Below are 21,892 nucleotides of genomic sequence, written 5' to 3'. Positions count from 1 at the left end.
CCCTAAAATTTAAGGGCCACCTTCAAATTACCCTTCTCTTGTTTTTTAAGGCTATTCCCATATAAGAGATCTATTTACATGAATGTCTTTAAACATCACAATCTGTGCTTATGAACTGATCATATAAAATAAGTGAAGGCACCCTTGAATTTATCAGTTGAAATAGAAGATGGCTACACAGCACAACACCAAGCCTACCTTTCTGCATCAGAGGCAGTGCCTTTCCTAGTCTGTTTTTGGATGCTAGATCTGTCAGACTTTCTGGAGTGCCTGTGGAATGAAATGTTAAAGAAATACAAAATATATGATGAATAAAGCTACAGTAATATCATACAATGATCAAAGCAATAGACATGAGAAATGACAACTATCTTACTTAAATGGTTTTGTCAGTTGGTGCTTTTTAAAATTAAAAAAAAATAATAAATAAAAATCAGAACTGGTGCTGAGTGGAAGACACAAGTTGCCCAACAGGAGATACAAGAAGTTGAAACTCTCTTAGTCTAGACAGGTTTGTCTGCAGTAATGATTTAGTAGGAACCCCTGCCGAGCAACTTTGCCTTTCCTAATGAGTAAACAAGTCCAGTGGAGCAATGTAGTGATGATGGATGTGATGACAGTAATGGTTTAGGTGCTGAAAGACTACAAAGAGGTGAAGTGCCCTCTACATTTACAAGTTGAACAGGGTGCTACAAAGATATTTTGTTTGTTGTTCTTCCTCCACAAAATATGAAGAGAAGAAAAATACTAGAGAGAAATATGATTCACATAATCATTTTATTTAAATCAAGTATTAAAATTATTTCCAAAGTTATCACAAACATGCTTTTGTAACCATGTAGCACTTTAAAAAGCTAACCACATATCACAAACCAAAGAATAAAGTTCTCAATATATTCTATGTTCCAGAAGCACATATGTACACTGAACATTTGGAACTTGAAATGTCTTTTCCCAAAGAAATGTTTATATAGAGAGCCTACCTCCCTAAGTAGCAGCTTATATATGCCTATTTGACCTAAAATGTATCTCAGCTACTATATATTTGAAATAAATATAATATATTATGGTCAAGAAACTAAGACCTTAAAAAGAATCCCAGGGAAACCATAAAAAGTAATATGCATTTTTACCTTGATAACTATATATTTTTATCTCAATAGTTGATTCTTTACAGTTTATCCTTATTTTTCTTTCCTGATATCCCTTCTTCCCAACAACGAAGAGAAAACTATCTGTCATTACTTACTAATGCCAGATAATCTTTGTGTCACATATATGCCAAGCCCTGCTATCAAGCTCACTAGTAATAACATATCAAAGGATAAAGTCCACCTTCACAGGGCATACAGACTTCTGGGGCTGCTCCTCTCTCCCCATCTCTTTTGCTGTTGCCCAAAACTGGGCTCACCCTGTGTTGCCTTTCCAATTTAGGCTTTCAGTTGGGTGTTCTCAGGTCTTCTGTTACTATGACATCTCACTTCTGAGAAATGAAAAAAGGGTTGAAGCAGAGGAGAGAAACATCTCTCACCTGCCACTTTCCTTGAATTGTTGGAAAGGGGATATATAAAATGATAACTCTATGCCAGGTCCTGAGGGAGGCACTGATGTATTAACCTTCATGACAATCCTTTCATGGTCATCTTCATTTCAAAGATAAGGAAACAGGCTCAAGACAAAGCTACTCAATCAGTAAGAAGTAGAGCTGGGAAAAGAATGTAAGTATGTCTGGCTCCTAACCTATTTCTGTCACGTACTATCCAGCAAAGTGAAGGGATGAAGTTGATTCTAATGTATGCCTTTGGGTTGCACCTTTGCTCAAGAAGGGTAGAAACTACAAAATGTGGTTTAAGCCTAGGGAAGCACGAAGACATAATCCCTCATACTAAAGGAGTATCTCTGATATTCTAATTTACTTTGTTGATCCTATGATGAGGAGAGAGAACTGTAGTGTGGAAGAGTAGAGAAGTACATGGCACACATGTAAAATCGATTGGAGATGGTTGTTGGGAAGGAAAGCTTGTCCCTAAAGCAAAGGGAAGGAAGGTATATACATAGCAGGAGTTCAGTAGGCATCTGAACTCAAAATAAAAATATACCATTAAGAGAAATTTATTCCTTGTCCCAAGAACGCTCCGGGACTGGTAGGACAAATGTTCCTTTTCTCATATCGAGCAGAGTGAGAACAGAATGAGAGCAGAGTTTTAGGTAACATGAAACTCACTGTCATAAAAGTTTTCACTCATTTATTCATTCAACAAATATTTGTTGAATGTGTATTTATGTCAGACTGTTCTAGATGTTTGGCTTATGTCTGTGAAAATAAAAATTCTTCTGTCTTAAGCAATTAACATTTTATCTGTAGGAGACAGTGTACCACCACAACAAAAAGCTCTCAAGAAGTAAATTGTATAGTGTAATAGAAGGTGATAAATGCTAACAACAAAAAGTCCATGAGAACAGGAAGGATCAGAAATGTATGTGAGGGTGGGGTTTGGAGGGCAAATCTAGATCACCATTTTAAATAGGGTAAATTCAGGAAGGATTCATTGAATAGGCAACATAAGGTGAGGTCCAGGGAGTTAGCCACCTACATATCTATGAAAAATGTATTTCAGGAAATGAATGGCAAGTGCATAGGCTCTAAGACAGGTGTGTCCTTGGTATGTTGAAACAAAGTAAGGAGACCAGAAGGCAAAGTGCTGAGAGGGAAGAGTCAGAGGACAAATTTGGTGATGCGTGGGGGTTGGTGACTTAAATGCAGTATCCCATAGACTTTTGACAAACTTTCTCCTACTGCATAATGAAAAGGTTTATAGGCATCTTTTAGAACCTGTCTGTTTTTATCCCTGCTAATTTCTATTAATCTTTCTAGATTCAACTGAGATTTTGCTCCTGTAAAACTTTCAACTCTCCCTCCTCTTCTCATCCCTAATAATATACTCACATACTAGATTATCACAATAATCTATAATGAGAGTAATGATGACAATGATGAGGATGATACCAATGATATCTAACATTTACCGAGAGCTTGCTGTACACCTGACTGCTTTATCTGCATTAATTCATCTTATCTCACCAATCTAATGATATGGATACTACTCTTTTATATCTTTTTTAAATAAAAAGATTGAGGCTTAGAGAGATTAAATAGTTTTCTCTAACTCATAAAGTCATTAAATGTGAAACCATGAAGTGAAAGGAGACTCCACAATCTGAACAGCAGAGAACATACTTCATCTGTGGCGTAAATGACACTGGCACACAGTAGTTAAAAGCATGGACTCTGGACTCAGACTGTCTGGGTTTAACTACCTGTTTTTATCTAGCTGGGTGATTTTAGTCAAGTTATCTAACCACTCCATGCCTGTGTTTCTTGTTCTTACCTGTGAAGTGGAGATAATATTATCACATCACAAGTTTGCCAACTCTAACTCTTTGAGTATCACTTAGTATTTGTGTTACGGTTTTTATGACATTACACAGAACAAGGATTTGTAGTAGTTTCAGCATTACTTAGAACTAGCTAGCAGTAAGTGCTATAAAAGTATTATTTAAACAGATAATAACATATGTTTGTTTCTTAAAAGTGAAGACTCATTCATCTAGAATAGTGTCAACCTCAGTACTCCATAACTGGATGACAAAAATTCATGCAGAGGTTCATACATCCAATTTTTAATTTCTATTTTAGCTCTCTTGTTAAGAATGATCTTTTTTCTCCAAATGCTATAGAAACTTACTTTTATTGAAGATTCATCTAAAGATTTCTACAAAGGACAGGTCTTTATAATTCTTTTTAACCACTTAAAAGGATCTTCAGATTTAGTTCAAATAATATACACTTAATTGTAATAATTCAATGTAAAGCAAGAAACAGAATAGGAAATTCTATTATCTTTTCCACTCCAAATCCTGTTATTGCTATGAATATATAGTATTTTTAAACACAGATATTTCTTAGAATAGAGGATTGTGAAACGTGAAATAGGAAAGATTAGATCAAACTATATTTATGTACTATACTATTGAAACTATTGATCATATGATTATAAAATGGATCATGGTGAAATGAACTACATTCTACCTTACATTACTCTAAGTTTTTTATGATCATGAATGGCATCTGAGTTATCACTATAACACCAACACATAGCACATAGTAGCTGCTTAGAAGTGTTTACTGAATGAATGGCTTAAAAATTAATTTTTTGAGTGTTATCCTGTAATTTGAGAATATAAAAAACTACAATAAATAAAAAACTAGGGTTATAAAATTCATTTTACATAAAATCAAGTAAATTTAGAAATATAACTTTTTATTGTTTTCTGGCCTTCAGTAAAATACAAAATATCATACATTTAAAAAGCTATTTCATTAGCCTTATGTATAATGAAGTATCAGTCATTATTATTGGCCCGAAAAATGCTTATCATGTTGCAAGAAGGCAGCATAGACAGAATTTTAGTTTTAAGGGATGCTAGAATTCATCTAGACTACCTACAACTACCTAAATTTACAGATGAGGAAACAGAGTTCCATAAGGTTTAAGTGACTTATGCAAGGTAAGAGGGGACATAATTAGTTGGTGAGGACACCACCTTCATTTTCTCATGTCCTTAGGTTCTCTGCCCATCTGTCCTCCAGTGACTTGAATGATTGATGTTTATTGGAGGGGCCCCTGGAGAGAAGTGAACAAAACAGTTGTAGTGTTTCCATCATGCCTTACTTATGTTAGGTTTTAACATGTTTTGTTCATTAAAATATTTTATCATTTTATTATTCATAAATAATGCTTCTAGACATGCATGAATCAGAAATACTGAGCATTCTTTTCACTTCACAACTTAATGGTTGTATGGTTTTGGCCTTATGATTCTTAGTTCCCAGGGCACAAATGGAATTCTTTAAAAGTTATAAAGCTACATTCAAATGTAGGTAAAACAATTATTTTATTATTAAATCAAAGCAAGAGTAATAATCAGAAGTGGGAGTGTTCTTATTTAAATCTAATTCCTTGTAACTCCATTTTAATTATTGTTCTATTAATTTAAATGTGAAGATTCATAAAATGTACTAATGAAGACAAGTAATTGGTAAAATCTATTTCTGTGCTACTTTCCTTTCCTCTTCAGTAACTAAATTCAATTAGAGCAATTCTCTGAAGACATTGGTAAATACATTTTTTTTCTTTTTTTGTGGTAAATACAGCTTTTCTGAAGATATTACAATTCTATTAAGGTCTAAAATGAATATGTTAATAAAATTGTAGTATTACTTAAAGCTATTTTTTTTGAAGATTTATTTTTTTGAAAGCGAGAGAATGCACCTGAGCACTTGAGTTGGTGGGGAGGGGCAAAGAGAGAGAGGGAGAGAATTTTAAGCACATTCTGCACTGAGGGGAGAGACCAATGCAGGGCTTTCTCTCACAACCCTGAGATCATGACCTGAGCCGAAACCAAGAGTTAGATGCTTAACCAACTGTGCCACCCAGGTACCCCTATTTAAAGCCATTTTATAATAAAATGAAAATATAGTATGTTCTGTTTAAATTTAGGAAGAAAACATTATATTTGAATAAGAATCTACCTAAGAAATGTTCATATGCAGTGAAGATGGTTGCATGCAATTAAGATGCTTTTACCATTTTGTACAGTATTGATATTTATGTACATGACTATAGCTATTAAACAGACTTAAGTATTTTAGTGGATAAGTATATTTCATTCATCCAAATAAAGAACATTTTTGAAAAGCACAAGTAACAAATGATGCTATCATGCAAATAAAAATGGTAAGTAATGTACTGCATTTATAAATGGTTCTACGTTAACTCTGCATCACTCTGGCAACTGCCATGAACTCTGTAAAAAAGTAGGTAATCTCTTTATTCCAGAAATATTTTTAATGGAGGAAGACTATTCATTCAGTTTGAATCAAAGAAAATCATTTGACATTTTCATCAGAGATTCTAATGGACAAGTAGCTGCTACTAATTGACAAATGTTGGGAAACTATACAAACAGGATTATTTACAAAAGAAATAAGAACTACTTTAGCGACTCAGGAATTAATCTGTAACACAGTGGGATGCTTTACTTGTTCCAATAATTTACTTGTTGCCAATAATAACATTCTCGAAAACAGGGTTATTTCCTCAAATATTTTTATTTTTTTATTTTATTTTATTTTATTTTTTTTAGTATTTATTTAAATCACACACCTTAAAGTTATCATGTATTTTAAAGGATGCAAAAATATTCTCAATCACTCATTAAAGCTAGTAACTTCAAGCTAATGAAGTGTTAAAATACATCTCAAAATGTACCAATAAGAATACATTGAATTTTTCTGAAAACGCTTTTATACCAAGAATAAAGGAGAATTAGATAATAGCAATTATGATTATTTATACTAGCCTTTCATATTTAAGAATGATTAATTCAACTGTGAGTGCTAAACTCAGAACCTTGATGCGTCAGGGGTATATTAAAATACATTTTTTTCTAACTTGCAAAATAAAAAAATTATTATTTTGAAGCTACAAGTAGATGTAGTTTTTATTAAATTCATAAACAGAATTATGTACAAGCAAGTTCATAGAAGTTACTTTTTATATATTAAAATAATACCATTTACAAAGTTTTTTGTTATTGGAATGATTATTTTTTAAAATGTCTTTGCATTTTTAGTAATAAAACTGAAAGGAAATTTTCTCTATAATTTTAATGCCAAAATCATTCCCTGGGCCTCCAAATTTATGTAATTCTTCTTCATCATTGTTCTAAACATCCTACAACTTCTAGGAAATCCTCCTAGATCTAGAAAAACCTACTTCCATGTTAATTACAAATAAATCTATTATACAACCTGATATGACATCAAGATTGTTTAAAACTGAAATTATGGCAGCCCTGGGGGCCCAGCGGTTTAGCGCCGCCTTCAGCCCAGGGCGTGATCCTGGAAGACCAGGGATCCAGTCCCACGTCGGGCTCCCCGCATGGAGCCTGCTTCTCCCTCTGCCTGTGTCTCTGCCTCTCTCTCCCTGTGTATGTGTGTCTCTCATGAATAAATAAATAAAATCTTTAAAAAATAAAAAAAACTGAAATTAAATTGTGGGAAAATGGCACATTAAAATTTCATGTGAGTGCACTTGCACAGGTAACCACATGTATATTTATGCTGTAAGAAATAAGTGGGCAATCAAATGCTTTCCAACTCACTAGAGAACCTTCTTAAGCAAAATTTTCTGTATTACTGTTATTTTCAAAATAATCAAATATGACTCTGATACAGGACATCCAAAGGCTGATTATATAAATTGTCATTGATTTTAGAATATTTTCCTAGTTACCAGTAACCTAGGGCAAAAGTCAAATGATGCCCAAATTCTTATGAGCATTCACTATCTCCAAATGTGATGCTAGGTTGACTTCATTTAGAAATTGGTAGAAACTGAAGTAAATAAAACTGATAGGAGGTAAAATGCAAGTGTTATGTTTTGTCAAGTGATTGACATGGCTACTTAATGAACTTAGCATCTGTTGATTCAGCTATTTCTATGGGTATATATTATTCCTATATTTTAATAAAAGTTTACTGTAAATAACTTTCTGTTCCCTATTGTAAGAAATCCTGTTGTCAAGCCATTTAAAATGTGTCTTTAAAAAAAAAAAAATAAAATGTGTCTTTTGGTTTAACATAGATCTTATTTACAAATAAGTTGTAATAAAAACATAAAATATATATTCAGAATTATGTATTAGTAAAAATTTCCTTAGTGATCTTATCTAAAAGGACCATTTCTGCTTCTAAAATTTACCCATAAAATTATATATACATTCTATTAAACTGAATAACATAATTAATTCATATGTCACTAAATGACAACTAATTTTTAACTAATTTTAACCTCATGTGTCTAAGAACTGAAACTACTATTTGAAAGAAAGAAAGAAAGAAAGAAAAGGAAAAGAAAGAGAGAAAGAGAGAGAGAGAGAGAGAAAGAGAGAAAGAGAGAGAGAAAGAAAGAAAGAAAAAAAGAAAGAAAGAAAGAAAGAAAGAAAGAAAGAAAGAAAGAAAGAAAGAATTATTTGGATTCCCATTTTGCTTAATTTGTGTCCTGATAAACTTACATTTATATTCATTATAAAGACCATGATATGTAATTGTCTTATACTCACACAGTCATTACATGAGATGAAATACACTGACTCATTTGTTTGGAATACATTCAAAGGCTTTCCAGAGTTGTGTTTTATAAAAGGACATTCTAAGTTCCTAGATGGCAGGAATCTTGCTTTTCTTAAACACTGCTATGTCTCTAGCCATAATAAGAATGCACATAGCAGGGTACAATAAATATTTGTTGAATGGATGAGTAGCAATGTGGATTTAAGTTTTGATTTAATTTATATGATACCTTATATTCGGATAGAAAATACTTTAAATTTATAATAATTTTTAGATTTCAGATTTGACTAACTTCTCTACTCTCCAAAATTCTATCTTAGATACCAGATAATAGCAGAAGGAATTAGTTTTAAATTTCAAATACACAAATCATATTAAAAGGTAAATTTCTTAAAGATTAAAACATGATAAAATATTCTTAAAGTCTTTATAAACTACCAGTTTGTGGTCCTTTCCAACATTGGTAAAATGACTTAATTTTTTCTGAGTGACAGGGTTTAGTTTTTCTTTCATATCAGAATCCTGAAGATATCTTGACTATTTACAGACACAGAAAGAAAATTACATCACTCTTAACTAAGATTGCAATTACTCTGCTATCTATACCCACACATATTGGAAATGAACCACAGAAACCTCTTGTATACTTGCATGACTAGTTGTTCTGTTTCTGAGCTATCAGATATACTTATCTACTTAAATAAATATTACCAATGTGTTGATTGAATTTCTCCTTAAACTAGAAGCACCTCAAACATCCAATAACTTCTTGAGATCAGTTAGAAACAGATATTTAAAGCCAAAAATTATATATAAGAAGCACTGTAAACAGGAGAACTGGGTTAGCTATGCCTGTGAGAAGGATAACACAGCATTTCTGACATATCAGCATGAAGTACATTCAAAGGACTGATGCTATTTTCAAAGACCTACCTTGTAGACTGACACTAGCCCTTGACAATATTTGGTTTAAAAATACCATATTCATATAATATATAAGAACCAGTTATTCTATTTCAAAAGCAGACATTTTTAATGTTCCCACAAACCTAAACTTCGTTATTAACAAGTCTGTGTAGTTAAAAAAAAACAACAACAAAAAAACACAAGACAACAGAGATTAAACCATTAACCAAATAACAAAGAAAGGCTCTGTGACAGATTTTATCATATTTTTAAGCACCTGAAAATTTTTATTTACTCATGTGTAAATCAAAGCAATATTTAAATGTTTCTAGAAAATCAAAACACTGAAATAAATGCTGATTTAAAACAGAACTCTTCCACTGAATCTGACTTTATTGTGTTTAAACTATGCCATATGCATGCCACCCTGAATTCAGTAAACACTCTGAGGTGCTTTATTAACGGTGGATGCATTTATTGATCGCAACATATCTGATTCTGGCTCCTGAAAGGAAGTATATAATAACCAACATTTCTCTTGGTTATCTTTCACTTGGTGACCTATAAGCCTGTCGAAGCCACTTGTCTGTGAGGAGGAGTTGGCTAGTACCTGTCATTCTCCGGAGATGCATGCTGGATTTGAATCCTGGGACTAGGAGGTCGTCTCCTATCTAGGGAGGGGGACCATCTACCCCTGTTTGCCCAATGAACAAGACAGGAAAAAACAGGACATTTAGTAACTCCTAAAACAAAATAATATATGGAACAATAGGACTGGAAAAGCACCCCAAAAAGGCAAGGTGTAGAATCTTTGCTCCATAATTTACTCTTGATTTTGATAAGCCTTAGACAAATAAATTATAATATTGTAAGAAAATAAATCTTGTTACCCTAGAAGTGAATAGAAACAGTTTATTTGGGAAGATGTTTGAAATCTATTATGTGTAATTTTGTTCTTTTAAAATGTGCTTGTGTGGATACATATCTACACACACACACACACACACACACACACACATATACATAAGTTTAAGTTAAAAAAAGATGCACCCTTAAGAACTTGGCTTATGTTCATAAAAAACAGATTTAATAAGCTACCGATGCTTATTTGAAATTACTGGATAAAGTGGCAAAGATGAGGTGTGTGAATTTAATACAAAGCAGAAGCACAGTTTTCTATTTCTGTGTTTATAATAATACTTTTTTGTGATTAACAGTTAAATGAAAATTTGAATCTTGGTTCATTCTTTTGTTAAACTATCTTGAGATTCTGTTTATGCAGAAATCACAAATACCCAGTTGAAACAGAATAGAGGCAATAAAGAACTAAACAGGCCAGATTTGGAAAATTTTATATATTAGGTGTGAATACTTTAAACAGGATAATTCCTCTGGATATTTACTTCCTTGTATGCAAGAAGGGATAACTGAATGGTCTTTAAGGACTCATCCAGCTGTAAGAGTTTATTATTATCCAAAGTAGACTAGTCCTAATGTTTCAAAAAAAATAAAAGCCATCTTCTTTGCCATTTCACTTGGCTTACTGGATTTATTATCTGGACAAAAGCAGCAAAGGGCTGTCAACATATGACCAGGATATCTGAGAGCAGCAGATACTAGATTCTGAAAGCTCCTTGGAAGTTTGTGCTTAATTAGTCAGCCTTACACTATGATTCAAACAGAGCTTTAAGGAAGCTGCGAAGGAAATAAAGGTATCAATAGCAGAATTTGGGCAGAAAAGAAAACTGTGTGACATATACTCTTAAATGTGTTACATGTTTGTGAAATTAAAAGTACCTTGCATTACTTTTAAATTACTTAATAATTTTGGATTAAATAGTTGGTCAGTCCAATCTAACCGCTTTAAAATGTATTTTACTCGACTTTTGTTCTGCAGAAAAAATAAAGAAAAATATTTCTTAAGTAATTGAAAATAATCACAATCACAGTGTCTTCTACATTAAGTTGTACTCTGTCATGTTAAAAATTATGGTGTTGGAAGTTTTTATGGTATGTGAAAAACACTAAAAATATAGTTAATGTATCTTTTCTGTAAAGAATTAAGTAATGTTAGCTTGACAGGATCATGAGTAACCTTGCTTCTTGAGGCAAAATTCCAGTCCTTGTGTTTATTTAAACTAAAAAGTAAAGGAAAATGCTGTAATTATGAACCATGCAGTGAAAGCTACGAAAGGAAAAGGTGTACATTTGGAAACAAGCAACTGTGAATGCAAGCTATTAAAAGGTAATTTTTGATGAAATATGTAGCATAATACATATATTATCTGTACACTCAAAGTCCTTCTGAATATGCTGATATACGGAAAAATATAAGAAATCAATTTGCTTTTTCCTCATATATTTAATATGGGAGCAAGATCAATTTATACTCAATTTTCATCCAGAGACTAGATATCACATAAGTTTTAATATGATACATTTGTGATTTTCAAATATACTAGTATATATTATATGCTTTCAAATTATGTGCAACTTCTTTCTCTCCTACAACACAGAAGAAAAAGCCAAAATTTGGATCTTTATCTCTTTGTTCTTGAGCCAAATACACAGGGTTCAACTTCCATTTTCATCTTGGAAGGTAGCATGGCAGGCTATGTTGGAGTTATTAATCATGAAGCTGAACCAGCTCCTTCTTGAATTTCTCTTTCCAAAATAGCCTACCTAGAAGTTACTGGTTAGTTACAATATTATTATTTCAATATCAGGCATCCCAATCCATTAATTTAGGACCCTCTATTTGTTCAGAGCTCATCTCTTTCCCTGTGATCATAGTAGAAGAAAGGTCACTCTGATGGTTGAGGGGTTGAATTAATAGGCTGTGAGCTCCTTGCATAAGGAACTCCAGTGTTTGTTTTTGTTTCATTTTGACAGGTACAGAAAAAGTAATCAACATATATTTGTGAATGCCCAAGTAGACAGTAAATTATTACGGGTAAGAAATAATGAGTACCTTAACTAAGAGATTAACAGTGATGAAGGGACTCACTAATGAGATATAAAGGAATTTGAATTGACAGGTTCTGGTAAGCAATTAAATGATTCTTATGTCATGTCTCCCCCCCCCCCCCCCCCGAACTGATACACTGTAAAACAAATGTGGATGTGTTTAAATGTGCAATTACTATTTACGTTTGCATATGTACACTTCTTTCAATGGCACATATCTCTTGGCAGAATATGGTTAAGCAGCTCAATTTTCTAAAAGAGAAATTATACGGAAATGTAACCATTCACTTCATAAGCAGCACAAGTAAGAAATAGTTGTGAACTACTGTAATATTAGAAGCTAAACCTGAAAAAATGAGATGACTGATTATATAGAAGGTATTTTTATTGTCTGATCTCACTATTCATTTTAGTCCTTTAAAAAATGAGTGATGGGCTTATTAAGGAGGTTACTTGTGATGAGCACTGGGTGTTATATGTAAGTGGTGAATCACTAAATTCTACTCCTGAAACTAATATTACACTCTATGTTAACTAACTGGAATTTAAATAAAAACTTGAAATAAAAAATAAATTAAGTAAAAAAAATTCCCCAGTATTGTTTTAAAGTAAAATTAATATAGATACTTATACTTTGAAACAAAGTATAAGTAACAAACAAAGCTTATTTATTTTAATTCAATTTATATTTGTTACATTTTAAGTAGGTACTTCCTTTCTGTTAGGCCTCATGTTTCCATGTGGAGTGAAATTCATTCAAGCAATGCTCCTGTCTCTTTTTACCCTTTGTCTCACTCTACCTCAAAAAAGGAAGACTGTCTTAGGAGATCAGTGACTGTGTTAAAGGACCAGGCACAGGTGACTTAGTCCTTTCTGGATCACTCCTTCCAAATCAAGCTACCTGCAAACAGCAAACACTGCAGGACACAAATCTTCAAAACAGCTGTAAGATCTGAGGTCTGGGCCTGAACCTGTCTTGTGGTTCAGTGAATCTAACTGATTCTGGGGTGGGTTATTAGCAAGCCTGTAGACCTAAAGTCACAGCTATTAAACTTGTCCATTGCATTTGTGGTGATATTAAGATCTCCCATCTTCTAGTTCCTGGGTCTAGCTCACAATTAGACCCAAATTTGGGAACAGAAAATGGGAGTATTTTTAAGCCCCCTAAATCTCCAAATTGAGCATTTACTAAGTAAAAAACAATAATGCTATCAGAGATGGCAAGGACAAATAAGATATGATCCCTATCTTCCAGGAATAAAATATAGCAGAAAAAACAAATACCCTACTAGGTAAAATATAATGTTTTAATAGAAGTATATAATATTATGTGGGCCCAGAAAAGAAAGTGAATAATTCTGATTCACAAAAGGGAAGTATGGGAGTAGGTGGTGCGGGTAATTTAGAAAGGTTTTATAAAAGCTATAGTTATCTGATATCCATTTTTGAAGAATGGACATTAAAATTTTTAATCAGGGAAGCCCCAGTGGCCCAGTGGTTTAGCACCGCCTTCAACCCAGGGCATGATCCTGGAGACCCAGGATCGAGTCCCACGTTGGGTTTCCTGCATGGAGCCTGCTTCTCCCTCTGCCTGTGTCTCTGCCTCTCTCTCTCTCTCTGTGTCTCTCATGAATAAATAAAATCTTAAATAAAATAAAATAAAATTTTTAATCATACAACAAAGGAAAAAGTGATATTTTAATTTTAGTGGAAAGAAAATGAGACAAAAAGGAATAAAAACTATTAATAAAGGTCATGAAAAAACTAATGGGGCAAGAGTGACAAGGGAAGGGCTATAATATAATTCAACACAATCAAGGTAAGAAATCTGTTTGGGAGATTCTCAAAAGAGAATTAATAGGATTTACTGACTCCTTAATGTGAAGGACCAGGAAAAATGTTTCCAGATAATGTGTCTGGTTATATGTCAAAGCTATCTAATAAAAGGAAAGTTTAGGAAAAGAAAGTCTTTTGCTATAATGGGATATAAACCGACATAATGAATTTAATTTAGACATTCTGGTGTACAGAAACGGCAATTGTTTAGAAATTCAGACCTAGCTAATACTCAAGGGAAAGTTCTGGCCTGGTCAATTATAGTGGAGCATTGCCTTCATATGTATTGGGATGCAAATTTTTGATAGAAGTACAATTTCAGGGGCAGAATGAGTGGGGCAAAAGAAAACTGAAGATGGAAGTAGGAAAGACACCTATCTTTGTGGGGTGGGAAGGAAGTGAAGCCTGCAAGAGGAGACTGTCATAAACAAAGTACAAGAAAGAAAATCTGTAGAGGGTACTGAAGAGGGGAGAGGTTCAAGTGACAGGGTGGTTAATACAAAATGTTGTAAGACGCTGATATAGGGAGCCAGTGTAGTTCTTGGAGGAATTTCAGTACTATGATAGAGCCATGGTAAGGAGAAGTCAGACTGCAGGATTTACTAGGAGGTAAAAAATGGAGGCAGTAAGTGGAGACTACCTTTTCACAAACCTTCAGTAAGGCTATGGTTTCTATGAAAGGTCAAGAAAGAAGATAAAGCATCCAAGAAAAGTAACTATTCCCATGGCTCTAAAAATAAATGTGTCTGAACATTTAAATAATAATTTGTTTTAAAGCCTGAGAAAGAAAAGGTTAATGGTAGGCCTGTAACCTACCCCTTCCCAAACAGGGCACGAGGGGGAATGAATGATGTGAAACATTCCCTGAATAAAGATGGAGGAAAAGTTAAAAAACATTGACTAGCCTTCCTTGTAAACATTCAGTGATATTTGCTAGTGAAAATATATACATCTTCAGTAGGAAATAGTCTTTCTAAACCTTTCACTGTAAATAAACCCCAAATTTGATTTATGAAGCATGACTAGATTCAGCAATGGGATAATTCATACTTGTGTTTGTTATTGTGTATTCAACAGAATACATAATGAAGGCACTTAAAAATGGAAATGGCTTCCTTTGCAAACAGTGCTTCTACACGCACTATAAAACCTGGGCCAAACCATCCTAATAAGAGAGAAAAAATGGATCTGGTGGTTTGGGACTCCCTGAAGAAAAGAATATGTCATCTGTGCCTGGTGCCCCTTCATCTTTGAATCATTAGTGAACTATGGTGTTGGATATCAAGTCCGCTTTGACAATTTTCTGCTTTGTACTGACACAAAACTTCATTCATTTTACAAGTTAGTGAAGATACTTCAGAAAAGGGCATGGAGGGGTTGGTACAACAGCATACAAACATTCATTAAAATGGTTTAGAATCAGTAAATTATTTAACTTTTATAGTTCATTAGGCCATGGAAACATGTCACTATTTTAAGAATATGAAATTATGTTTAAAAAATTTTCTTTAACATTTTATGTCCTGTGTATAAATTAGACATTCATATAAGAAGTTCTCTGGTCAATATGAGAAACTAAGTAACTGGGACAAGCCTCTAAACTTCCCTCTCCCTACTCTCTGCAACATTCTGCCCTGGGACTTTATGCATTTTCCAAAGAGAACAAAGTCACCACTGTTGATACTGTGATGTTCTGCTTCAAAGCTGCTGATAGGTATGGGCACAAAACGGCATTTGAGGTCCTTATCCTCCAGACCAATAAGAATCTACAACTTGTGTAATTTTCTTGATGAAAACTTAGCTCACTTTATGTTGTTCTTGGCAACGAAGTTAACCACATAAATTAAAGATCATTGATCATACCAATTCCCGCCACTTAGTCCTTTTTCATTTGTTAATGGAGAATTTCTATTTAATAATATAGACTGAATATAGCTTTCAATTATATTTTTCTTCTATCAAAAGTAAGTACACTCAGACTTCTCTATGACCGGTACAAAAATTGTAGTCAGATTGTCTACAGGTTATTTTAAGAATATTACTTAAGAGGTTAAATTCACTAATACGTAGATTTGAGAACTCTATGCTTCTAGAGTAACAAAGGAACACATGCTAGATAGGTCAGCATAATAAACCTGTGGTATCCAATATAGTAGCTACAACCCATAAGTGGCTATTAAGCATTATGGAAGAAAGAATGTAAAATATCTATAGTTTTTAAATGATTATATGTCAGAATGATATTTCAGATATATATACTGGGCTAAAGTATTAAAATTAATTTCACCTTTTAAATATGGCAACCAGAAAATTAAAAATTATACATGTGGCTTGCACTGTATCTCTAGTAGATAGTACCTATATAAATGATATTAAAAATGTTAGGGTGTTGTTATATAGTCAGAATATTCTACTGAATTGAGCAATTCTATTCTGTTTTAATACCAACTGGAAACATATAAGAAAATAAAAATAAGTAAAAACTATAAAAAAATTTTTCTTGCTACTCTTGTATTTACTCTTTTCTTGAGGAGGAGGTATATTCTATAACAAAAGAGAAAAATAAAACAATTTCAACTGTGATTTTAGAAGAGCCTATAGCCATTTCACCTAAATTTCTAGTACAAATATAAAAATATATAATATATAAGTTAGATTCCACTGTTTGCTATTACAAAATATATAAATACAAAAGAATACTAAATAAAAAGTAATTTCCTCAGTAGAATCATATGCAGTCAGTTAAAAATGGATGTGTATACCCATACCTATTATTTAAGTCCAGAAATAAACACCTCACAAATAGATTCTGACTAAAAAGATTGCTAAAGAAAAGTTTAAGGCAGCCTCTGAAGAAGAGAAGAAGTGGGTTGCACATTAGCATCACTGTTTTTCTTCAAGATTTGTAAAGAGGTAGTAAACAAATCTCCAGTGAATGACTTCTAATTGAAAAGAAATAACAAGTACATCCAAGACTATCAATTATAACCAACTTTATACTGGGACAGAAAATTCCACTATAATAGGAAAAATTAGCTGCTTAGAATTAGGAAACACTGTAATACAAAAACTTTGAATACAATTGAATTAAAATCAGAATTATTTATTAATCCATCAGTTGAAATGTTAAGTAAAACTATCTGTGTTTGTATATATAATGTGCACTTATTTTTGTAAGGCATCAGAAAATCTAAGATAAACATATCTTTTTTTGTTGTCAAAATAATAACTTACTGCAAAACCTGATCTATATCAATGAGAAGGTTGACTAAGCAATGAATATAAATTTACAAGGTAAGTTTCCCACCTAAATAGAATTCTTATTTTTAGTTTGTGGGAAGATTGCTCTTAAACCTATGCTTAATAGGAACTAATAGGAAAGTGATCCCCTTCGGATAACTCTCTGGGCCCTATAACATTATCAGCATACTGAAGGCTCCCTGAGTTGTGTGTAAATAAAACGACCGAACAGCAACAGAAGGGAAAAAGCAGCAGCCAGAAGCAGTGACAATTTACACAACACCATTTGCAACAACATTAATGGAAATATGTGTATGTGTAGCCCTGGGCTTACCCATATACACATATCTCTATTTAGATGTGTATAATAAGGGAAGGGGGAGATGGAGACAGTCAGCAAAGTGAACATGAATGAATAAAACTGTGAGAATCACATGAAACAAAACAAAGTGATCAAAAAAAAATCACTAGTACAAATGATAGTAAATTAAGATTAAGAAAGTCTTTATTTTATACCTTTCTCGTTCTGGTGAATGCAAACTAGTATCTGGTCTCAAGCAGTTGGTACTAGCACTCCTAGCCCTGTCAAGAGAGGGCTGCAGTTCACTAGTGCCAGTGCATTGCATCCAGTGGTAGAAGAGAACGACAAAGAAAACAAAGAAAGGAAGACCGTGTTAGAGAGTAAAGCATAAAATAATGTCCCCTTTACATAAATGCAGAATCACTGTGATTCAGTTCATAAGGGTGTGAGAGAGCTGACAGGATGGCAGTGCAAAATTTTGTTTAGAAAATGAAACTAAACAAAGATTATGCTTGAATTGGTTTGCATAATTTTTTAAAAGGGTCTCAGATTGAAAAAAAAATGAGACTACAACACACCTACTTATGAAAAAACTGGATACAGAAAGCACTAAAACAAAATGCCTAAAACTTCGTTACCAAGAACAGATGCCACACCAAAACAAAATGAAGGACATTGGAGGAGAAAAAATTTACGACTCAACTATTTTGGTTCACGACACTCGACAAGGGGAAGTGGAAGGCATGACTTCCAAATGTTCTTACCTAACCAATATTTCATCAGTAAATCTCAAGACTCTTGAGTGAAAGCATTCATGATGCAGGGGAAAGTCCTGTCTAGTCACTGACTTGGTTTTGGTATGTGCAGGCAGAACTGAGCTTCACACATTAAAATTATCCAAAAATAAAATAATATAAAATTAATTATCATAATTAAAATCAACAAAACAAATAAATGACACGACAATTAGAATTCTGATATTTAAGTAGACTTCATTTTGAGAAATATTAAGGAATTAGTATGTTTTATATAGTTAAAGTCATTTTTAGATATCATTAATCTCATGAATCTCTGTGCATAATTACTTTCAAGAGAAAAGGTTAGCACTTTATTAGAAATTGAATTTGTTATGTTTAGTAGGCAAGGGATTCAGGATTGGTTTATAACTGGGACTCACTGTTATGGCTCTTACCTGTAAATATTCCAGTGAGAACCGTTCTCTAACAAAGGCATCTTAGGCGGTAATGTTTTATAGTGCCTAACAAAATGTCTGGAACATGGCAACACAAACATGCAGGAAACAGAAAAATATATATGAAGCAAATTTTATTGGGACATAAAAAAATGTCGGAGGGCTATTAGGGTTCAAACAAAGACAGGTCTTTTGATTATCAGAATAACCACAGTAATTATTTAAGGGTAGAATAAGAATTATTAAAATATGGAACTATAGACATTTGACTTCATAATTAAGGTAAAGACTCAAAATTATAATTTAATTGCCTTAATTTGAAAAATATCTGCCAACAAAACTCTGAGTTAATCAATATTTAGACTTACTCTTTAATCCCTGACTTAATATTATATATGCTTCTGTGGAAATAAACAACTCATAGCTAAACGTGCTAACCAAATAATTTATGTAATTTGGGAATTAAAATATGACATTGTAGTAATAAGCAGAGAGCTGACCAGCATGTCAGGGAGAAAGCTCATCATGGGATGGCACTGCAGTAAAGAAAGATGAGACCAAAAGATCAGGTGAGTGCAGTGGAGGAACTCTTTCCCATTTACTGGCATCTGAATCCAAATCCAACCACAGGTAAAATTTATCACTGGGAAGCAAATGAGATGGACAATAGATGCAAACTAGAATAGAAATTTTGATTTGGCAGAAAATGGTGGAAAAGGCCCAACCTTATTTGAATTATTTTAAATCTCTGAGGGATTCTGGATGGTCTAAACTACACCAAGGGCAAGGTAGATCCAGTTAATCAATTATTTTTTTTTAACAATTTAATGTTTCTACAAATTTAACTGCTGATTATGAAAGTCCCTAGTCTATTTCAGCTTATGTTAAAATACAATAAACAGGGAAGGGAATAAACAATTGCTGAGGACAAACTAAACATTCAAACACCCCACTGGCTTACTCATATTTATACTAATGGTCAAATCAAAGAAAATCTCTTAAAGCTTCAGTTTAAAAATATATTAGAGCACCATATTTGAAAACCAACTCAAGACAAATTTGACTGAAAATAAGGATCTGCTTGCTTCACAAGCAGTAGTTTTCTTTTCAACTCCTGACCTTAGGCAAATATCTCCAGCAACAGGTTGCTCTATAACTTTTTAAAGCAATCAATTTAAAAGTGGTTTATTCAGGAACACTTTGACAAGGGTTAGCAGAGAATGTGCATCAGAATGGAAGAGAGCATAACATTTATGTATAGTATGAAGGCTCTAAATTCGCACCTTGGCTTTGCAACTTAATGGCAATGAACCTGGCTAATTCAGACCTTTTCCTACGTCTATATAAGAGAGGATATAAATCCACTTAACAGGAGTCTCAGAGAATTAAATGGGATAATAGATATAAAGTATGCAACACATAGTAAAGCAGCTATATAGCATTTTCTGTACAACGTTACTTTTTCAGGTCATATTTTTATGAAAAGGGTTTAATGGTTAAATAAATAGACATTAATTGTGTAACAAATTATAATCATTATCAGTTATAAATATAATAATTGGATATTATTTATTAATTATTAAAATAAATAGTCAGAAAATGGATTAAACAGCATGAGATATATTTCTTTAGTGTATGATGACTGTAACATGATGTGCATACTAAATCTTCAGGGAGGGACTATATTTTGCAAGTTTCCAAAATCTGTTTGACTCACACTCTATTACTGGCACAGCACCAACTCCTCAAAATCTAATTTTGGAAAAACTAGTTTAGTGGAAAATGTCAATAGATCTGATTTTGAATCCTTGCTCTGTTACTTATTAAAGTTTCTCAGCACCTTTCCTCATCTGTAAAATGAGGGTAATAACATTCACATCATATAATTACTGCCAGAGAATTGAGATAAAGTACACTAATGACAACACTATACTTGGTGCTCAATGAATTGTATTTTCCCTGTTTGCTCGAAAGTAGTAAATCCTCAAATTTTATTCTTAAAATCCCCAAGTGAATATGAAATGATGTATCTTGAAGATTGTACAAAATAATGAAATTACCAGTATATTATATTTGCATCTCTTGATATTTCAACTTTATATGTAGAGAATACAGGAAAGAAAAAATATATTTAGTTCTTCCATTTAGACTATTGGTGTAAATTTATTTCATTTTACTTTATTTATTTATTTATTTATTTTTGAATTTAGAAATACATTGTTCCTATTGACAAACTATTTTTTAGGAAGACACGTAATAGTAAGTCTGGGCAGTTAAGCATTATAAAGAATTTGAGATTATTTTTATAATATTTATAATTTTATATTTTTCCCTAGTTCACAATCAAAACTAGCATTTTCTCATTTTTTTCCTGAGTCACTACAAGAAGACATGGAAATAGTTATCAATAGGATAATTTTACATATAAAAGAAGTTGAAACAATTCTTATTAGCATGATCACGTTTGCATTACTGAGCAGAAACACGTGTGCCATGAAGACAAAGTAAATTCTGCATTTGTCCTTGCATGCAGATGTTCCACAGTTACAGCTCTTTCCTACTGTCTTTTTATTAGCCAAAATATTTGACAAAGTTTGTCTTTGTGTAGGTTTGTTTCACAGACTTCTACTTCCTTACCTTCTATTAACTCTAAATTGGCATAAATGTTTACAGGTTGCATTCTATGCATAATCTATGAGATTTACTAGTTAAATTTATTTTTTTTGGATATGAAATCCAAGATGTAATGAGATGTAAATCAAGTATCAGGTTCTAAGTTCCAATTTACAGTAGAATATTACATCCCCTTTTCTTCTCAACTTTAAAGAAGCATCATATTGTTATATGCTTATATGAGAAACTTTGTATTATAACCATTCTGAATGGTGAGGGGATGAGGGAGGGAGGGTTTAGAAGTTAAGGTCAAATATTCTCATTCTTTATCATGAAGGAAGCTGATGCTCAGCCAATAAAAAATGACCATTATTAAGATTTTATTAAAAGCAAATAATATAAATAATAGTAGGTTCCAAAAGCAAATTAAAAAGGCTAAAACAAACATAATATGAAAACAATAACACTGCCATGCACAGATCAGACCTCCTGTGACTAGACAGGTATGTGTGTGTGCTGCCAGGGGCCTTGGTGGGGCTGCTCATAGTGAGCATTTTGAATTGTAATTGTGGAAATCGGTTCCTCAGTTTTAGGAATGTGTAAAGAGTTCCACAGAGGCACATCAGTCTCTGGAGTTTGA

At 32.8% G+C, this 21,892-nt stretch overlaps 1 protein-coding gene across 49 annotated transcripts in view; it reads right to left on the bottom strand.

The window, feature by feature from the left end:
- Window positions 1-21,892, bottom strand: part of RIMS1 (regulating synaptic membrane exocytosis 1) — a 471,964-nt gene that overhangs the window by 117,886 nt on the left and 332,186 nt on the right. For 9 of the 49 annotated variants that reach the window (XM_072735185.1, XM_072735168.1, XM_072735249.1 and 6 more), the window contains 4 exons: window positions 18,640-18,717; window positions 17,663-17,752; window positions 9,714-9,797; window positions 199-270 (listed from right to left, as the gene is read on the bottom strand). The exons of 6 other annotated variants lie outside the window; for them this stretch is intronic. In XM_072735185.1, coding sequence (XP_072591286.1) covers window positions 199-270; window positions 9,714-9,797; window positions 17,663-17,752; window positions 18,640-18,717 — 324 coding nt within the window. The remainder of the gene's footprint in view (window positions 1-198; window positions 271-9,713; window positions 9,798-17,662; window positions 17,753-18,639; window positions 18,718-21,892) is intronic. 34 more of the 49 variants (XM_072735199.1, XM_072735273.1, XM_072735220.1 and 31 more) reach the window with 8 other exon arrangements.

The sequence above is a fragment of the Vulpes vulpes genome, chromosome 1, assembly GCF_048418805.1.
Source record: "Vulpes vulpes isolate BD-2025 chromosome 1, VulVul3, whole genome shotgun sequence".
Lineage (NCBI taxonomy): Eukaryota > Metazoa > Chordata > Mammalia > Carnivora > Canidae > Vulpes > Vulpes vulpes.
Note: the sequence above shows the minus strand (reverse complement) of the source record. Positions and strands in the feature narration are given on the sequence as shown.